The sequence below is a fragment of the Staurois parvus genome, unplaced genomic scaffold, assembly GCF_062004578.1.
Source record: "Staurois parvus isolate SC_StPar_1 unplaced genomic scaffold, SC_StPar_1.0 ptg000242l, whole genome shotgun sequence".
In the NCBI taxonomy this organism is placed as follows: Eukaryota; Metazoa; Chordata; class Amphibia; order Anura; family Ranidae; genus Staurois; species Staurois parvus.
The window spans coordinates 983,639-997,484 of NW_028318038.1; the positions used below are offsets into that span (position 1 = coordinate 983,639).

Sequence of the window (13,846 nt, forward strand, 5' to 3'; positions counted from 1 at the left end):
TGAACATGCTTGGCCTGCATTGTTATACATTCTACAATCAACTCCTATGACAGAATCATCTCTTGTAAACAATAGTAAACATCAGGGGAAAACCCATTCTAAATGGTCAGCAATTTCACAATCCAATTTACTGAGCCAGATGAGGCAACCCTCTCAGCATTCTCACACAGTTGTGTTCAAAATAATAGCAGTCAGACATCACTAACCTGATCAATCACTGTTTTTTGTAGAAATTATATTTCTACATGGCAAATAATTTACTAGCAGGTGTAGTAGAGTAATAGAAATCCAACAGACCCAACAGTCATGACATGCATGCTGCTGCTTCTGTGTAATTGAATCACTAATTGAAAGGGGCATGTTCAAAATAATAGCAGTGTGGAGTTCTATTAGTGAGGTCATTCATTCTTTGAAAAACAGGTGGCAATTATTGCCCTTATTTAAGGAAGGAAGGCAGCAAATGTTGTACATGCTGGTTACAGTGCATTTCTCTAAAATGATCGCAAATGCTTTAAAATGGCAACCAGAACCTGAAAGACGTGGAAGAAAGTGAAAAACTACCATTCGAATGGATAGAATAGCCAACATGGCAAGGACTCAGCCAACAATCAGCTCCAGGAAGATCAAAGAAGGTGTAAAGTTACCTGTGAGTACTGTTACAATTAGAAGACGCCTATGTGAAGCCAAGCTATCTGCAAGAAGCCCCCGCAATGTCCCACTGTTGAAAAAAAGACATGTGCTGAAGAGGTTACAATTTGCCAAAGAGCACATTGACTGGCCTAAAGAGAAATGGCGCAACATTTTGTGGACTCATAAAAGTAAGATTGTTCTTTTTGGGTCTAGTGGCCGGAGACAGTTTGTCAGACGACCCCCAAACACTGAATTCAAGCCACAGTACACTGTGAAGACAGTGAAGCATGGTTGCGCAAGCATCATGGGGATGTTTCTCATACTACGGTGTTGGGCCTATTTATCGCATACCAGGGATCATGGATCAGTTTGAATACATCAGAATACTTGAAGAGGTCATGCTGCCTTATGCTGAAGAGGAAATGCCCTTGAAATAGGTGTTCCAACAAGACAACGACCCCAAACACACCAGTAAACGTGCAACATCTTGGTTCCAGACCAACAAGATTGATGTTATGGAGTGGCCAGCCCAATCCCTGGATCTTAATCCAATAGAAAACTTGTGGGGTGACATCAAAAATGCAGTTTCTGGGGCAAAACCTGTGGACATCAGCCCCAGCGGCTCTCTCCCCCCAGCTCCCTTCTTTGTTCCAGCCATCCAATGAACCCCCTCCCCCCTGGTCCCATTGTACCAGATTGCCGATTCCCCCACTGTCATACACTAAAAAGTCATTTCACAGGTCTGGGGATTTGAAATCCCCGCAGCTTTCTCTCCTCTCCTTGCAGTGCTGACAATACGGACTATAGGGACTCTAATTGGTCAGCACTGTCATATGGACTGCACTGACCAATAAGAATCCATCTAGCCCATACTGTCAGCACTGCATTGAGAGGAGTGAAAGCTGCGGGGTTTCAAATCCCTGGACCTGTGAAGCGGCTTTTCGCTGTCTGACAGCGGCAGGATCAGCAGTATGGTACAGCGAGACCAGGGGGGATGGAAAGGGGGTCCAACGGATGGCTGGAACAGCTGGAGGCTGGGGGGAGAGAGCTGCTGGAAGCTGGGGGGGAGAGAGCCATAGGAGAGGCAGGAGGCACCCTGTTGCTGATGTCCACAGTGGGATCGGGAGCCGGAGCTGGTAGAACCTGTCATACAGGGAGGTTTCCTGCACTGCTCCTGTGTGAACTTAGGCTCAAAATCACTATGATAAGCCTGGGTTTACACAGCTGTGCGAGAAACCGCATGCGAATCAGACAGGAATTGCACCGCATTCCTGTTCAAATCACATGCAATTCTTTGCAGTGCGATCTGAACTCATTCATTTTGTATGGTCTCAAGTCGCACTGCATATGTATCGGTATGCGGTATCGGCCAGTAATTAACAAAAAGTAGCGGTACTTGCTGGAAAGAAAAAATATCTGTGCGTCCCTAACACAACCCCCCCACCGGCCCAGATTCTGTTAGGCTGTACCCCATTTTTAAGAAAATCTGAACCACACCATGTTGCCAAGCATTGGAATAAGAATATAGAGGAAATCTTCCAAAGAGGATACCTGTTCCAGCGACAAATGATTGGGATTACCCCTCACTTTAGAGAAATTTTTCATCCAATTCCTGTTTTGTCTACAAAGAAGAAAGTAAAGGGAAAAATATTCCTTATGGAATACAGGAAAAAAGCCTGGTGGGGGTTTTCAACACTCACTACTGTGTCCAAAATAGAAAACAAATTTGGCTGTAGAGTACAAAAGTGGTGATTGTTTTTCTAAAATGGTGCAATTTTTAAATTGCAGGTTTACTGGCCCTTTAAATTAACACATAACCGAGCTGCTTTGACAGCCTTATAGGATGAAATGACTATTTATTATTTATGCTGATTGCCTTAGCTAAGTGCTATGTGGTGTTCCTGATAACTTTTAGATTTCATCTTTAGTTATTATATGCATCAGCTTATTGGCTTTACACACAAGCAATGTTACTCTAGTGCATTATAATGGCCTCTTCTTTAACCTACAACTGCTTTTCCAATACTTGCATCCTCTGCTTGCTCCCATAATGGACTGTGTCTAGGGTTATGGGATCAGCAATATGTGTACGCAAAAACACTCTACACGTGCTGTATGACTATGCTGCAGAGTATAGGACCAGCTCATTGAAAAGACAAGTTAAAGTCAAGCTCCAGCTTTTTGGCACTTTAAGGGCCAGTTCACATCGGGACGTGTGCGTTTGTGTGGTTTTGCACGTTCCTCCACGGTCGCTTGTGACATGTTTTTTGACAGTCTATTCATTTCAATCTGCTACCGTATGCACAGGAATGCTCAAGAAGCCTGGCATGATTTTTAAAATCACACCGCACGTTACTGCGTTACCATGTGGTTTGGTGGCCACGAACACACCTGCATTTGCCAGATGCGTGGGGGTACCAGTAATTCCAAGTGGTGTGAATGGACCCTTAAATAGTTTGTTTGGACCATGCTGAACTATTTCCCACTATTACCTTCATTAAGAGATGGACCCGTTGTGAGCACTGTATAAACTAATTGTAGCATCTGCTACATACAGTATACAGCACTGTGTTTAAGCAGCAGGACAGGAACTTCCCATCCTGCACACCGAACAAGATTTAGTTGGGCTGAGCATTGCTCATTCATTTACAGGAAGCCTTGTATTTTCCGATTGACTATAACGCTTCTCCTGATTGGTTATGTCAGGAATGGACTTGCCAATAATGGTGGGACTCACCTGCCTTGTGGGCTGCAGTACCAGGGCTGGCCAGCGGGTGCTCTCAGCAATCAGAGACTCAACCCTGCAGTCAGCCATAACACCTGAGGCTGATTGCAGGGTTGAGTCTCTGATTGCTGAGAGCACCCGCTGGCCAGCCCTGGTACTGCAGCCCACAAGGCAGGTGAGTCCCACCATTATTGGCGAGTCCATTCCTGACAGGTTAAGGTTGAGAGGCGGAAGGATGATGTGACAATCTCTATCTGTGCCAGTCAGCACATATGTTAACATGTATATAATCTCCCAATGCCTTTAAAATATACAGTGCTTTCTTATCTAAATCCTAATGCTAGCAGCATAAGGATTACAAAAGTTAATGTTGATATAGAGAGAAAAGTTCCACTTTAAAGCAGACATTCACCCTCTCCAGCTAATTCTACCTATTCCCCTCCTGCCCATTCCCTCTCGAAACAATTAGATTTATATTTTTTTAAATACCTTTCTCGGGGACCATTCCTGCACTTCCTAATTTTTCACCTTGGTGAGAATCATGTATACAGTTGCCCATAGCCTTCTGGGATTCCCATCTCACGCATCTTAGGAGACCTTAACAGTCCTCAACAGTGATTGTGTACCTTCATCAGGTGTTTGCTGTCTCTTCCAGGTTTTTGCAGCCTACCACAGCATCATCATAACTGCAACAATCCAAAAGTGCCACCTGACCCTCCTGATGATATTAAGTGTGCTGAAGTGAAACCCTAGAGAATAGCGCTGGATCAGTTAGCCTATAAATCTATCCATAGATGGACAGAATTTTTAACAAAAATTTTGGAAAATTCTTAGGAAAGTTTTTTGTGAAAATTCATAGAAAAATCCTCAGAATATTTGAATGTCGTTCGAAAGATTTTGTATGCTTTTAAAATTTGATTTTGGAATGAATGGACTTTACTGAATTAAAACCACATACCCTGTTAGAAATATGTTCGTTCAAAAATTTTCCATCCTGCTCCCTTGAATTTTCTCATCACTGCCGTCAAAAAAGGACATCGATTAATGAGTAAAAAAACTAATGCACTCTTAGAACATTATTTTCCTAAGAATTTTCTTTCAAAACTCTACCCATCTATGGCCACCTTAAAAAAGTATTTGCACTAGAAAGAAAACATTTAAATTCAGCAGCTACAAATACTGTAGCTGCTGAATCTTAATAAAAAGACACTTACCTGTCAATGGATAAAGCACCATCCTCGCCAGGGCCGGTTCTTTGCTGGTCTTTGCTTCCATGGCACCGGCATGTTTACTGTGGGAAGTTGGCTGTGACTCCCTGCGGCTTCACAGCAAGCTTCTCACTGCTCATGCTCAAGCCTTGCAGTACTTTGTGAATGGTCCAGCATGCCTTCTGGAACCTGTGATGTGACCCAGAAGGATGCGGGTGGGGGGAGGCTGCACGTCCGCTTGGATCGCCTTGACAGTCCAAGTGGAAGTGGAAGTGGGTACCTATTAAAAATTTTTAATGTGCCAAATGTGGAAGGGGGGGAGGAGGACAAAAAGTGGAACTTCCCCTGTAGGTCAAAGTTCCACTTTAAGTATACTTTTTTATGCATAACTCAGCTATAGAGATGAGGAGGGGAGGGGGAGTGAAGTTCCTCTCAAAGATTTTATTGCTATAAAAAACAAGATGAGAACAAAATAATTGCATTGCGTACTACTACCATACAGGCATTCATGTTGATCTTCAAACGTTCACTAGGATGAATGAAAGATGGCCTCCATCTGCTTTCACAAATAACCTTTCCTTGTAAATATCTACACATACGGTCTTATTCGACAAACAGTAAAAGGAGCAAAGTGCAATGCATCAGGCAATCAGAATTCACATTGCTGGGATCATTACAATCAGTACAATGTGGATTATGACTGCCTAATAATAATATAATAGTCTGGTAAACTCCAACAGGCATAAAGCATGGAAAAAACAAGGGAACAATATAGGGTAGTTAGTGTGTTTAGAGTTGTTTTCTTACTTTCTTTATTATGTGTGGTTCCTGTATTATGTTAGCTTTTAGATGTTCAGCTCTTTATTAAACCTTTACTATAGGGACTTAATTAGATATACATTTATCTAAAAAAAAAGATAACATTTAAAGTCCAAAATTATCTTTTAATCATGTATAAAAGGAATTTTATTGTCTCAATTTCCACTCTTAAATCCTTGGTCATACAAAGAAAAGATTCTCGGGGGTAACGGTTCTCTCAAGCAGTTACTGCTATACTGTATATACAGTATCTTAATAATGTTATTTTCTTTGTTATTTGTGAGCCAGACATGAAAGGCACACTGATAGAGGTGTGTGACTTATACATAGGTAGATCTGCAAACACATTCACATTTTGAAATAGGCTTTAAACAAGTCTCCTTCACTGGCTAATAGGGTTAAAGTCTATTTCCACTTTTTTAGCCAGATTGGGACAACACCTCTTTTATATTTGTTACATGTTCTCATTCGCATTGCGTAACTTAAAAAATATATTTTAAAATTGCTGTTTACCATTTTAGGTGCTCTTTTCTGACTCCAGACTAAAGCTGCCTATACAAAAGTAGATTTTCATTTCAAATGTTCCAGTGAATATTTGTATGAAAATTCTTAATATATTCCACAACTTGATACATGCCGTTCAAAAGTACTTCAAAATGAAACTTGCTTTTAACATTCGATTTTAGAATAAATGAATTTTACCAAATGGAAACTCCTTTGAATTTTCTCACTGAAAACAATTTGTCGATTTGACCCCACTAAGAATAAGAAAGTTAAATGAACATTTTCAAAATTAAAAGTTTCAAATCAAATTCTACTAGCGTATGGCAAGCTTAACTCCAACATTGAAAAATCCTACCCTTTGTTTGTGGGGGGGTTGTGCATACCATAATCAACACTGTTTGTACTGCGCAGACAGAACTCATTATCAGTTATAAACTAGATTTGAATGATGTTTGTCTGTATTCTGTGTTACTGAGGAGAGGCTCACTGTGTCCCTATGAGTCTGTTGGGACAGACTCCCAATGGAAATATTCAGAAATACTTGAAATCTGCAATGATTCCTTCTACTAAGAGAGATCTAACTTAGCCCCGGTTCATCTATATGTGGACTTGTGGGCCACGTTTTGTGTGGGCAAGAGAGCCCATTCATTTGAATGGACTCCCGTTCCCCGTAGGGAAGAAGTCCCTTCACCTTTTCCAAAAACACAGCCCGCACGTGAACCTCGATTCCCAGTACGGTTGCGTTTTCCAGTGCTGGCGGCGTGCCATTACAACTAATGGCACCCACCCGCGGGTCCGCATTTCTCTGTGTGGGTGGTGCGGCTGCACAGATTTTTGTGCGGATCCGCAGCGGCACCACCCACACAGATGTGAACCTAGTCTAAAGGTAGGAAACATTTAAAAAAAAGACTTTTAGGCATGTTGTGTGAATGAGAACATATACCAAACATATAGTGTGGTTTTCTCAAATTTGACTGCAAAGGTGGAAATACACTTTATAGTAGAATCCATGCCCTTCAGTTGCCTCTCCCTTTCTGATACCTGTGCTGCCTAAACTGTGTAAAAAAAAGATGTGTATACTTACCTATTTTTAGTCCGCTCTGGTCTGGTCCCATGAGCTGCAACTCTGGCTATTCTGTGTTATTGAGCAGCTGCTGCAGGGGAGAAGAGGAGCACTGACAAAGGCTGGGCTATGGTAGCCTATGACATCTTGGCTCCCAGAATTCTCAGCTCCCTCCTCTTCCCTGCAGCTGTTGCTAACTTACACACGGGATCATGTGACTGAACCAGTGAAGACTAAAAATATGTTTTTTTAAACAAAATATGCAGCATAGGTAGCAAAAGAGGGGAGGGAACATGTTTAAACATAGTTAGCGTGAGGCAGGAATTCCACTTTAAGGGCTGGGGAATCGTTCTTCTAAGGCTTGCACCATAATACTTCTCCCATGTGCACTTTCCTTGTTAGTTGTAAGCCTATGGCCTGCTGAAGTTTTTTTTTCTTGCTACACAACATAAAAGCATAAAAGGAATTCTATCCAAATGATGGCAAATATCCAAAAGTAGTCAGTTCTGAGGATTGCTCAGCAACTCCATTGGCATCACACATCCTTCCTGCAGTAAGACCGATCTGTAATCACCGCTGGCAAGGAAGAGATTGATTTATACTCTAGATTCCTCTCTTTTTCACAGTAGTTTAGGCACATGAGTTGGACATGTGGTCCGCTTGAATAAGTTAAAGCATCAATAAAATATAATACTGAATCATGCCGACAATCATTCCTCAAAGTCTAGTCTTGGAGCTTCTGTAGTATCTGCTTTAGCTGCTCCTGTGCCGTGTAGCAGAAGTCACAAGTCTTAGAAGATGTGTCCCATGTCATGTTAGTGATAATCTGTGTTAGACATTCCTGTGCAGAGTTCAGATCTTGATCGAATCTTCGGTCATCTGTCTGAAGAGCCATGTGTATGCAGATGTTTCTGAACTCTATGCTGTCCTAGGAAGAGTAAAGACACAACAGAAGTTAAAGAAGGATTGTAGATGGATACAAAAGACTGACATTTGAAGCCCCACTCTGGGCAAAAAGTATTTTTTCCCATTATTCCCACCCCCACGTAGAGCTAGCTATAACCCATGTCCCTTGTCACTGTGCCAGGTCTGGTGCAGGAGGACAGCAAATCCAGCACTGCAATGGTGCCTGAGACCACCGGTCCACATGACGTCAGTCATCTTCTGGATCATGAGAGGACCCCGCTGCTGGACATCCAATTAGAAGAAGGGCACAAGCAGAAATTAAATAAAAGGGGAGAAGGTTCAGGACTGGATCACCATGTGACTGCGGCTTTAGATAAATAGGTAGGTGAATATTAGGTAAGTAAAAATGGGACTTAGATAGGGTTCAGGGAGGAGCAGTGGCATCCCTAGGGGGGGGTGCGGGCCACACCAAGTGACACCATCACATGGGGTGCAGGATGCCAGCAGAGCTTCTGGGCTCTGTGAAGGTCCTGGCCAGTTATTGGGGTGATCCTGGATTCCCAGTACAGTTACAACTGCCCCCAGTGTAGCGTTAAAATGAGTATCCTGGACCCGTGAAGACGTGTATCCCCTGAGGCAACTGCGCATGTTCGGGTTTCAGGCCAAAGAAGCCAATTGCCGATCTTCAACTTTAGCACAGAGCTGCCACAGTTAACCCCTTACAGGCTGCAAACCACTGAAGCTGATCCCACGGATCGCTATGGGTTGCAAGATCAGTTAACCCCATATAGGTTCAACCTATATGGGGTTAATTGATCTTGCAACCCATAGTGATCCATGGGATCAGCTTCAGCAGTTTGCAGCCTGTAAGGGGTTAACTGTGGCAGCTCTGTGCGAAAGTCAGAGATCGGCTTCTTCTGCCTGAAACCGACACATGCGCAGTTGCTTCAGGGGATACATATCTTCACGGGTCGGGATATGCATTTTACCGCTACACCGGCACCACTCCTTCCTCTCTGGAAGGGTGACACCACGTGTTACTGCACCGGGTGGCACCAATCCTAGGGATGCCTCTGGGGAGGGGATATCCCTGAATTTATGTGTACATTAAGTCCATCATTAAGGGGTATAGCGAAAGCATTTATTTTTAGAGTAGGGAATAATTCAAATCTGTTGGGTCTCTATAGCTGTCTGTGTCCCCTCTAGGTAGATTCACTGTCTTTATTTGTCCTGGTGACCTCTATTACATAAAACAGAAAATCACCAGAATAAGAGATGAAGGTGAAGCAGTCCATACATTAATCTTTTTTTTTTCCAACCAGCAGGTTGAACAAAAAAATGATTCCATTCTCCCATCCACACGCTCAATGTGGGTGGGAGAATCACTCTTGCTGTGCTATTGTGTTCTGATGGTGGGGAGACTTCCCTAGTATATTTGTCAGTGCTGATCGATTGGGAAAAACCCAACAGGCTGGTTGTACATAAATCAATCTGAAGATCGACTTCTGTACAACCAGCCTGCCCGTACATGGATCAGAATGTGGCAGATTCACACAAAGCACATGCAGTAATGTAGAGTCGCTCCATGCAGCTGCAGTAATGCAAGTTCACACCATGTATGTGCAGTAATGCAGATTCACACCAAGCACATGCATTAATGTAGTCACCCCATGCACCTGCAGTAATGCAGATTCATGCCATGCACGTGCAGTAATGCAGATTCACACGAAGCACGTGCAGTAATGCAGATTCATCCTATGCACTAGCAGTAATGCAGATTCACCCCATGCACGTACAGTAATGCAGATTCACCCATTGCCTGTGCAGTAATGCAGAGTCACTTCTTGCATGTGCAGTAATACAGATTCACACGAAGCACGTGCAGTCATGCAGATTCATACAAAGCACGTGCAGTAATGTAAAGTCACTCCATGCACCTGCAGCAATGCAGATTCATGCCATGCACGTGCAGTAATGCGGATTCACACCAATCACGTGCAGTAATGTAGATTCACGCCATACACCTGCAGTAAAGCAGGTTCACCACATGCACATGCAGTAAAGCAGATTCACGACATTCATGTTCAGTAATGCAGATTCGTGCCATGCATGTGCAGTAATATAAAGTCACTCCATGCACCTGCAGTAACGCAGATTCACGCCATGCACCTGCAGTAATGCAGATTCACGCCATGCACCTGCAGTAATGCAGATTCACGCCATGCACCTGCAGTAATGCAGATTCACGCCATGCACATGCAGTAATGCAGATTCACGCCATGCACATACAGTAATGCAGATTCACGCCAAGCACATGGAGCAATGTAGAGTTACCCCATGCACTTGCACTAATGCAGATTCACACCAAGCACATGCAGTAATGTAAAGTTACACCATGCACTTGCAGTAATGCAGATTCACGCCATGCACGTGCTGTAATGCAGATTCACGCCATGCACGTGTAGTAATGCAGATTCACGCCATGCACGTGCAGTAATGCAGATTCATGCCACGCATGTGCAGTAACGCGTGGTAAAACACACATGGGTTACTACAACCACAGCTATTGCTCTGTATGTGTGCTCTGTTGTACGTTTTGAATGGCACACAACGCTATTCATATTGAACAGGCTGCCTTAACCCAATGCACGTTTTAATGCATGTGCAGTCTCGTGCTGCAATGGAACACTTTTGCGTGAATGAGCTGCATGACCTCTGCAAAATATGCATTTCACCAGTGATTAATACGAACGTATTTCTGGCATCATGACTAGAGATGAGCGAATCGAAGTAGGCGAAGTGAAATTCGAGTCGAATATTGGAAAAGTTTTGATTCGCGCCGAATCCGAAAAATAGCCTACTTCAGACGCGCGAATCGAAATTTTTCCTAAAATGGCGGCGGACATGTGCGGCGACGGAGCGGGGATGTCTGGGAAGGCGCGCAGACAAGGCGCGCTGACCCATAATGCATTCCTTAATGACATGTGATCGCATTAGCCAATCAGCAGCCAGCCAGCCAGCACTGTGTAATGGTCGAGCTATAAATAGCGGCCATTTTAGAATTCTTCATTTGCCTCCAGTCATTCAAGAGAGGCAGACCGCTCTGTATTAGGGACAGAGTTAGGGCCACAGAAACGTTACTTGGGGACAGAGAAACGTTACTTAGGGACAGAGAAGCATTACTCAGGGACACAGAATTGTTAGTGAGGGCCACAGAATCGTTACTTAGGGCCAAAGAAACGCTAGTTAGGGCCACAGAATTGTTACTCAGGGACAGACAGAATTGTTACTCAGGGACAGACAGAATTGTTACTGAGTGCCAGAGAATTGTTACTTAGGGACACAGAAACGTTAGTTAGGGCCACAGAATTGTTACTCAGGGACAGACACAGAATTGTTACTGAGGGCCACAGAACTGTTACTTAGGGCCACAGAAACGTTAGTTAGGGCCACAGAATTGTTACTCAGGGACAGACAGAATTGTTACTGAGTGCCAGAGAATTGTTACTTAGGGCCACAGAAACGTTAGATAGGGCCACAGAATTGTTACTCAGGGACAGACACAGAATTGTTACTGAGGGCCACAGAACTGTTACTTAGGGCCACAGAAACGTTAGTTAGGGCCACAGAATTGTTACTCAGGGACAGACAGAATTGTTACTGAGGGCCACAGAACTGTTACTTAGGGCCACAGAAACGTTAGTTAGGGCCACAGAATTGTTACTCGGACAGACACAGAATTGTTACTGAGGGCCACAGAATTGTTACTGAGGGCCACAGAACCGTTACTTAGGGCCACAGAATTGTTACTCAGGGACACAGAATTGTTACTGAGGGCCACAGAACCGTTACTTAGGGCCACAGAATTGTTACTCAGGGACAGACACAGAATTGTTACTCAGGGACACAGAATTGTTACTGAGGGCCACAGAACCGTTACTTAGGGCCACAGAATTGTTACTCAGGGACACAGAATTGTTACTGAGGGCCACAGAACCGTTACTTAGGGCCACAGAATTGTTACTCAGGGACACAGAATTGTTACTTAGGGCCACAGAAACGTTACTCAGGGACACAGAATTGTTACTGAGGGCCACAGAACCGTTACTTAGGGCCACAGAATTGTTACTCAGGGACAGACACAGAATTGTTACTCAGGGACACAGAATTGTTACTGAGGGCCACAGAACCGTTACTTAGGGCCACAGAAACGTTACTCAGGGACACAGAATTGTTACTGAGGGCCACAGAACCGTTACTTAGGGCCACAGAATTGTTACTCAGGGACAGACACAGAATTGTTACTGAGGGACACAGAATTGTTACTGAGGGCCACAGAACCGTTACTTAGGGCCACAGAAACGTTAATCAGGGACACAGAATTGTTACTGAGGGCCACAGAACCGTTACTTAGGGCCACAGAATTGTTACTCAGGGACAGACACAGAATTGTTACTGAGGGACACAGAATTGTTACTGAGGGCCACAGAACCGTTACTTAGGGCCACAGAATTGTTACTCAGGGACAGACACATAATTGTTACTCAGGGACACAGAATTGTTGCTGAGGGCCACAGAACCGTTACTTAGGGCCACAGAATTGTTACTCAGGGACACAGAACTGTTACTGAGGGACACAGAACCGTTACTTAGGGCCACAGAATTGTTACTCAGGGACAGACACAGAATTGTTACTCAGGGACACAGAATTGTTACTGAGGGCCACAGAACCGTTACTTAGGGCCACAGAAACGTTACTCAGGGACAGACACAGAATTCTTACTCAGGGACAGACACAGAATTCTTACTCAGGGACAGACACAGAATTCTTACTGAGGGACACAGAATTGTTACTGAGGGCCACAGAATTGTTACTCAGGGACACAGAATTGTTACTCAGGGACACAGAATTGTTACTGAGGGACACAGAATTGTTACTGAGGGACACAGAATTGTTACTCAGGGACAGACACAGAATTGTTACTCAGGGACAGACACTGAATTGTTACTCAGGGACAGACAGAATTGTTACTGAGGGTCACAGAAATGTTACTTAGGGCCACAGAAACGTTACTCAGGGACACAGAATTGTTACTCAGGGACAGACACAGAATTGTTACTCAGGGACAGACACAGAATTGTTACTGAGGGACACAGAATTGTTACTGAGGGCCACAGAACCGTTACTTAGGGCCACAGAAACGTTACTCAGGGACAGACACAGAATTGTTACTCAGGGACAGACACAGAATTGTTACTGAGGGACACAGAATTTTTACTGAGGGACACAGAATTGTTACTGAGGGACACAGAATTGTTACTCAGGGACACAGAATTGTTACTGAGGGCCACAGAACCGTTACTTAGGGCCACAGAAACGTTACTCAGGGACAGACACAGAATTGTTACTCAGGGACAGACACAGAATTGTTACTGAGGGACACAGAATTTTTACTGAGGGACACAGAATTGTTACTGAGGGACACAGAATTGTTACTCAGGGACACAGAATTGTTACTGAGGGACACAGAATTGTTACTGAGGGACACAGAATTGTTACTCAGGGACAGACACAGAATTGTTACTGAGGGCCACAGAACTGTTACTTAGGGCCACAGAACTGTTACTTAGGGCCACAGAAACGTTACTCAGGGACACAGAATTGTTACTCAGGGACACAGAATCGTTTAATTAAAGAGTATGTCAGACAACATGCAGAGGAGTGGCAGAGGAGGCAATGTTTTAGGAGCGAGCAGACGTGGCAGCAGAGGAAGGGGTCGAGGCAGCACTATTCGCAGCCAGAGGCTAGTGCTCCCGGTGTCATCCAGTACAGTGAAGAAGAGCTAACAGAGGGCGGTCAGGAACGGGGGGAGACATCCGACTCTTCAGCAGCCAGGCGAAGAAGTAGTGGCGAGGAGAGTGGCTCGGTAGTCGGTGTAGAGACAGGTCTGTCTCCTGACCCACACGCAGCCGAGGGGGCTAGTAGTGAGG

General features: G+C 44.1%; 1 protein-coding gene across 2 annotated transcripts in view; it reads right to left on the reverse strand.

Annotated features, from left to right (window-relative positions):
- Window positions 1-4,984: 4,984 nt before the first annotated feature.
- Window positions 4,985-13,846, reverse strand: part of DLEU7 (deleted in lymphocytic leukemia 7) — a 28,254-nt gene continuing 19,392 nt past the window's right edge. For both annotated transcript variants that reach the window (XM_089680321.1, XM_089680322.1), the window contains exon 3: window positions 4,985-7,877. In XM_089680321.1, coding sequence (XP_089536447.1) covers window positions 7,674-7,877 — 204 coding nt within the window. In that variant the 3' untranslated portion in view covers window positions 4,985-7,673. The remainder of the gene's footprint in view (window positions 7,878-13,846) is intronic.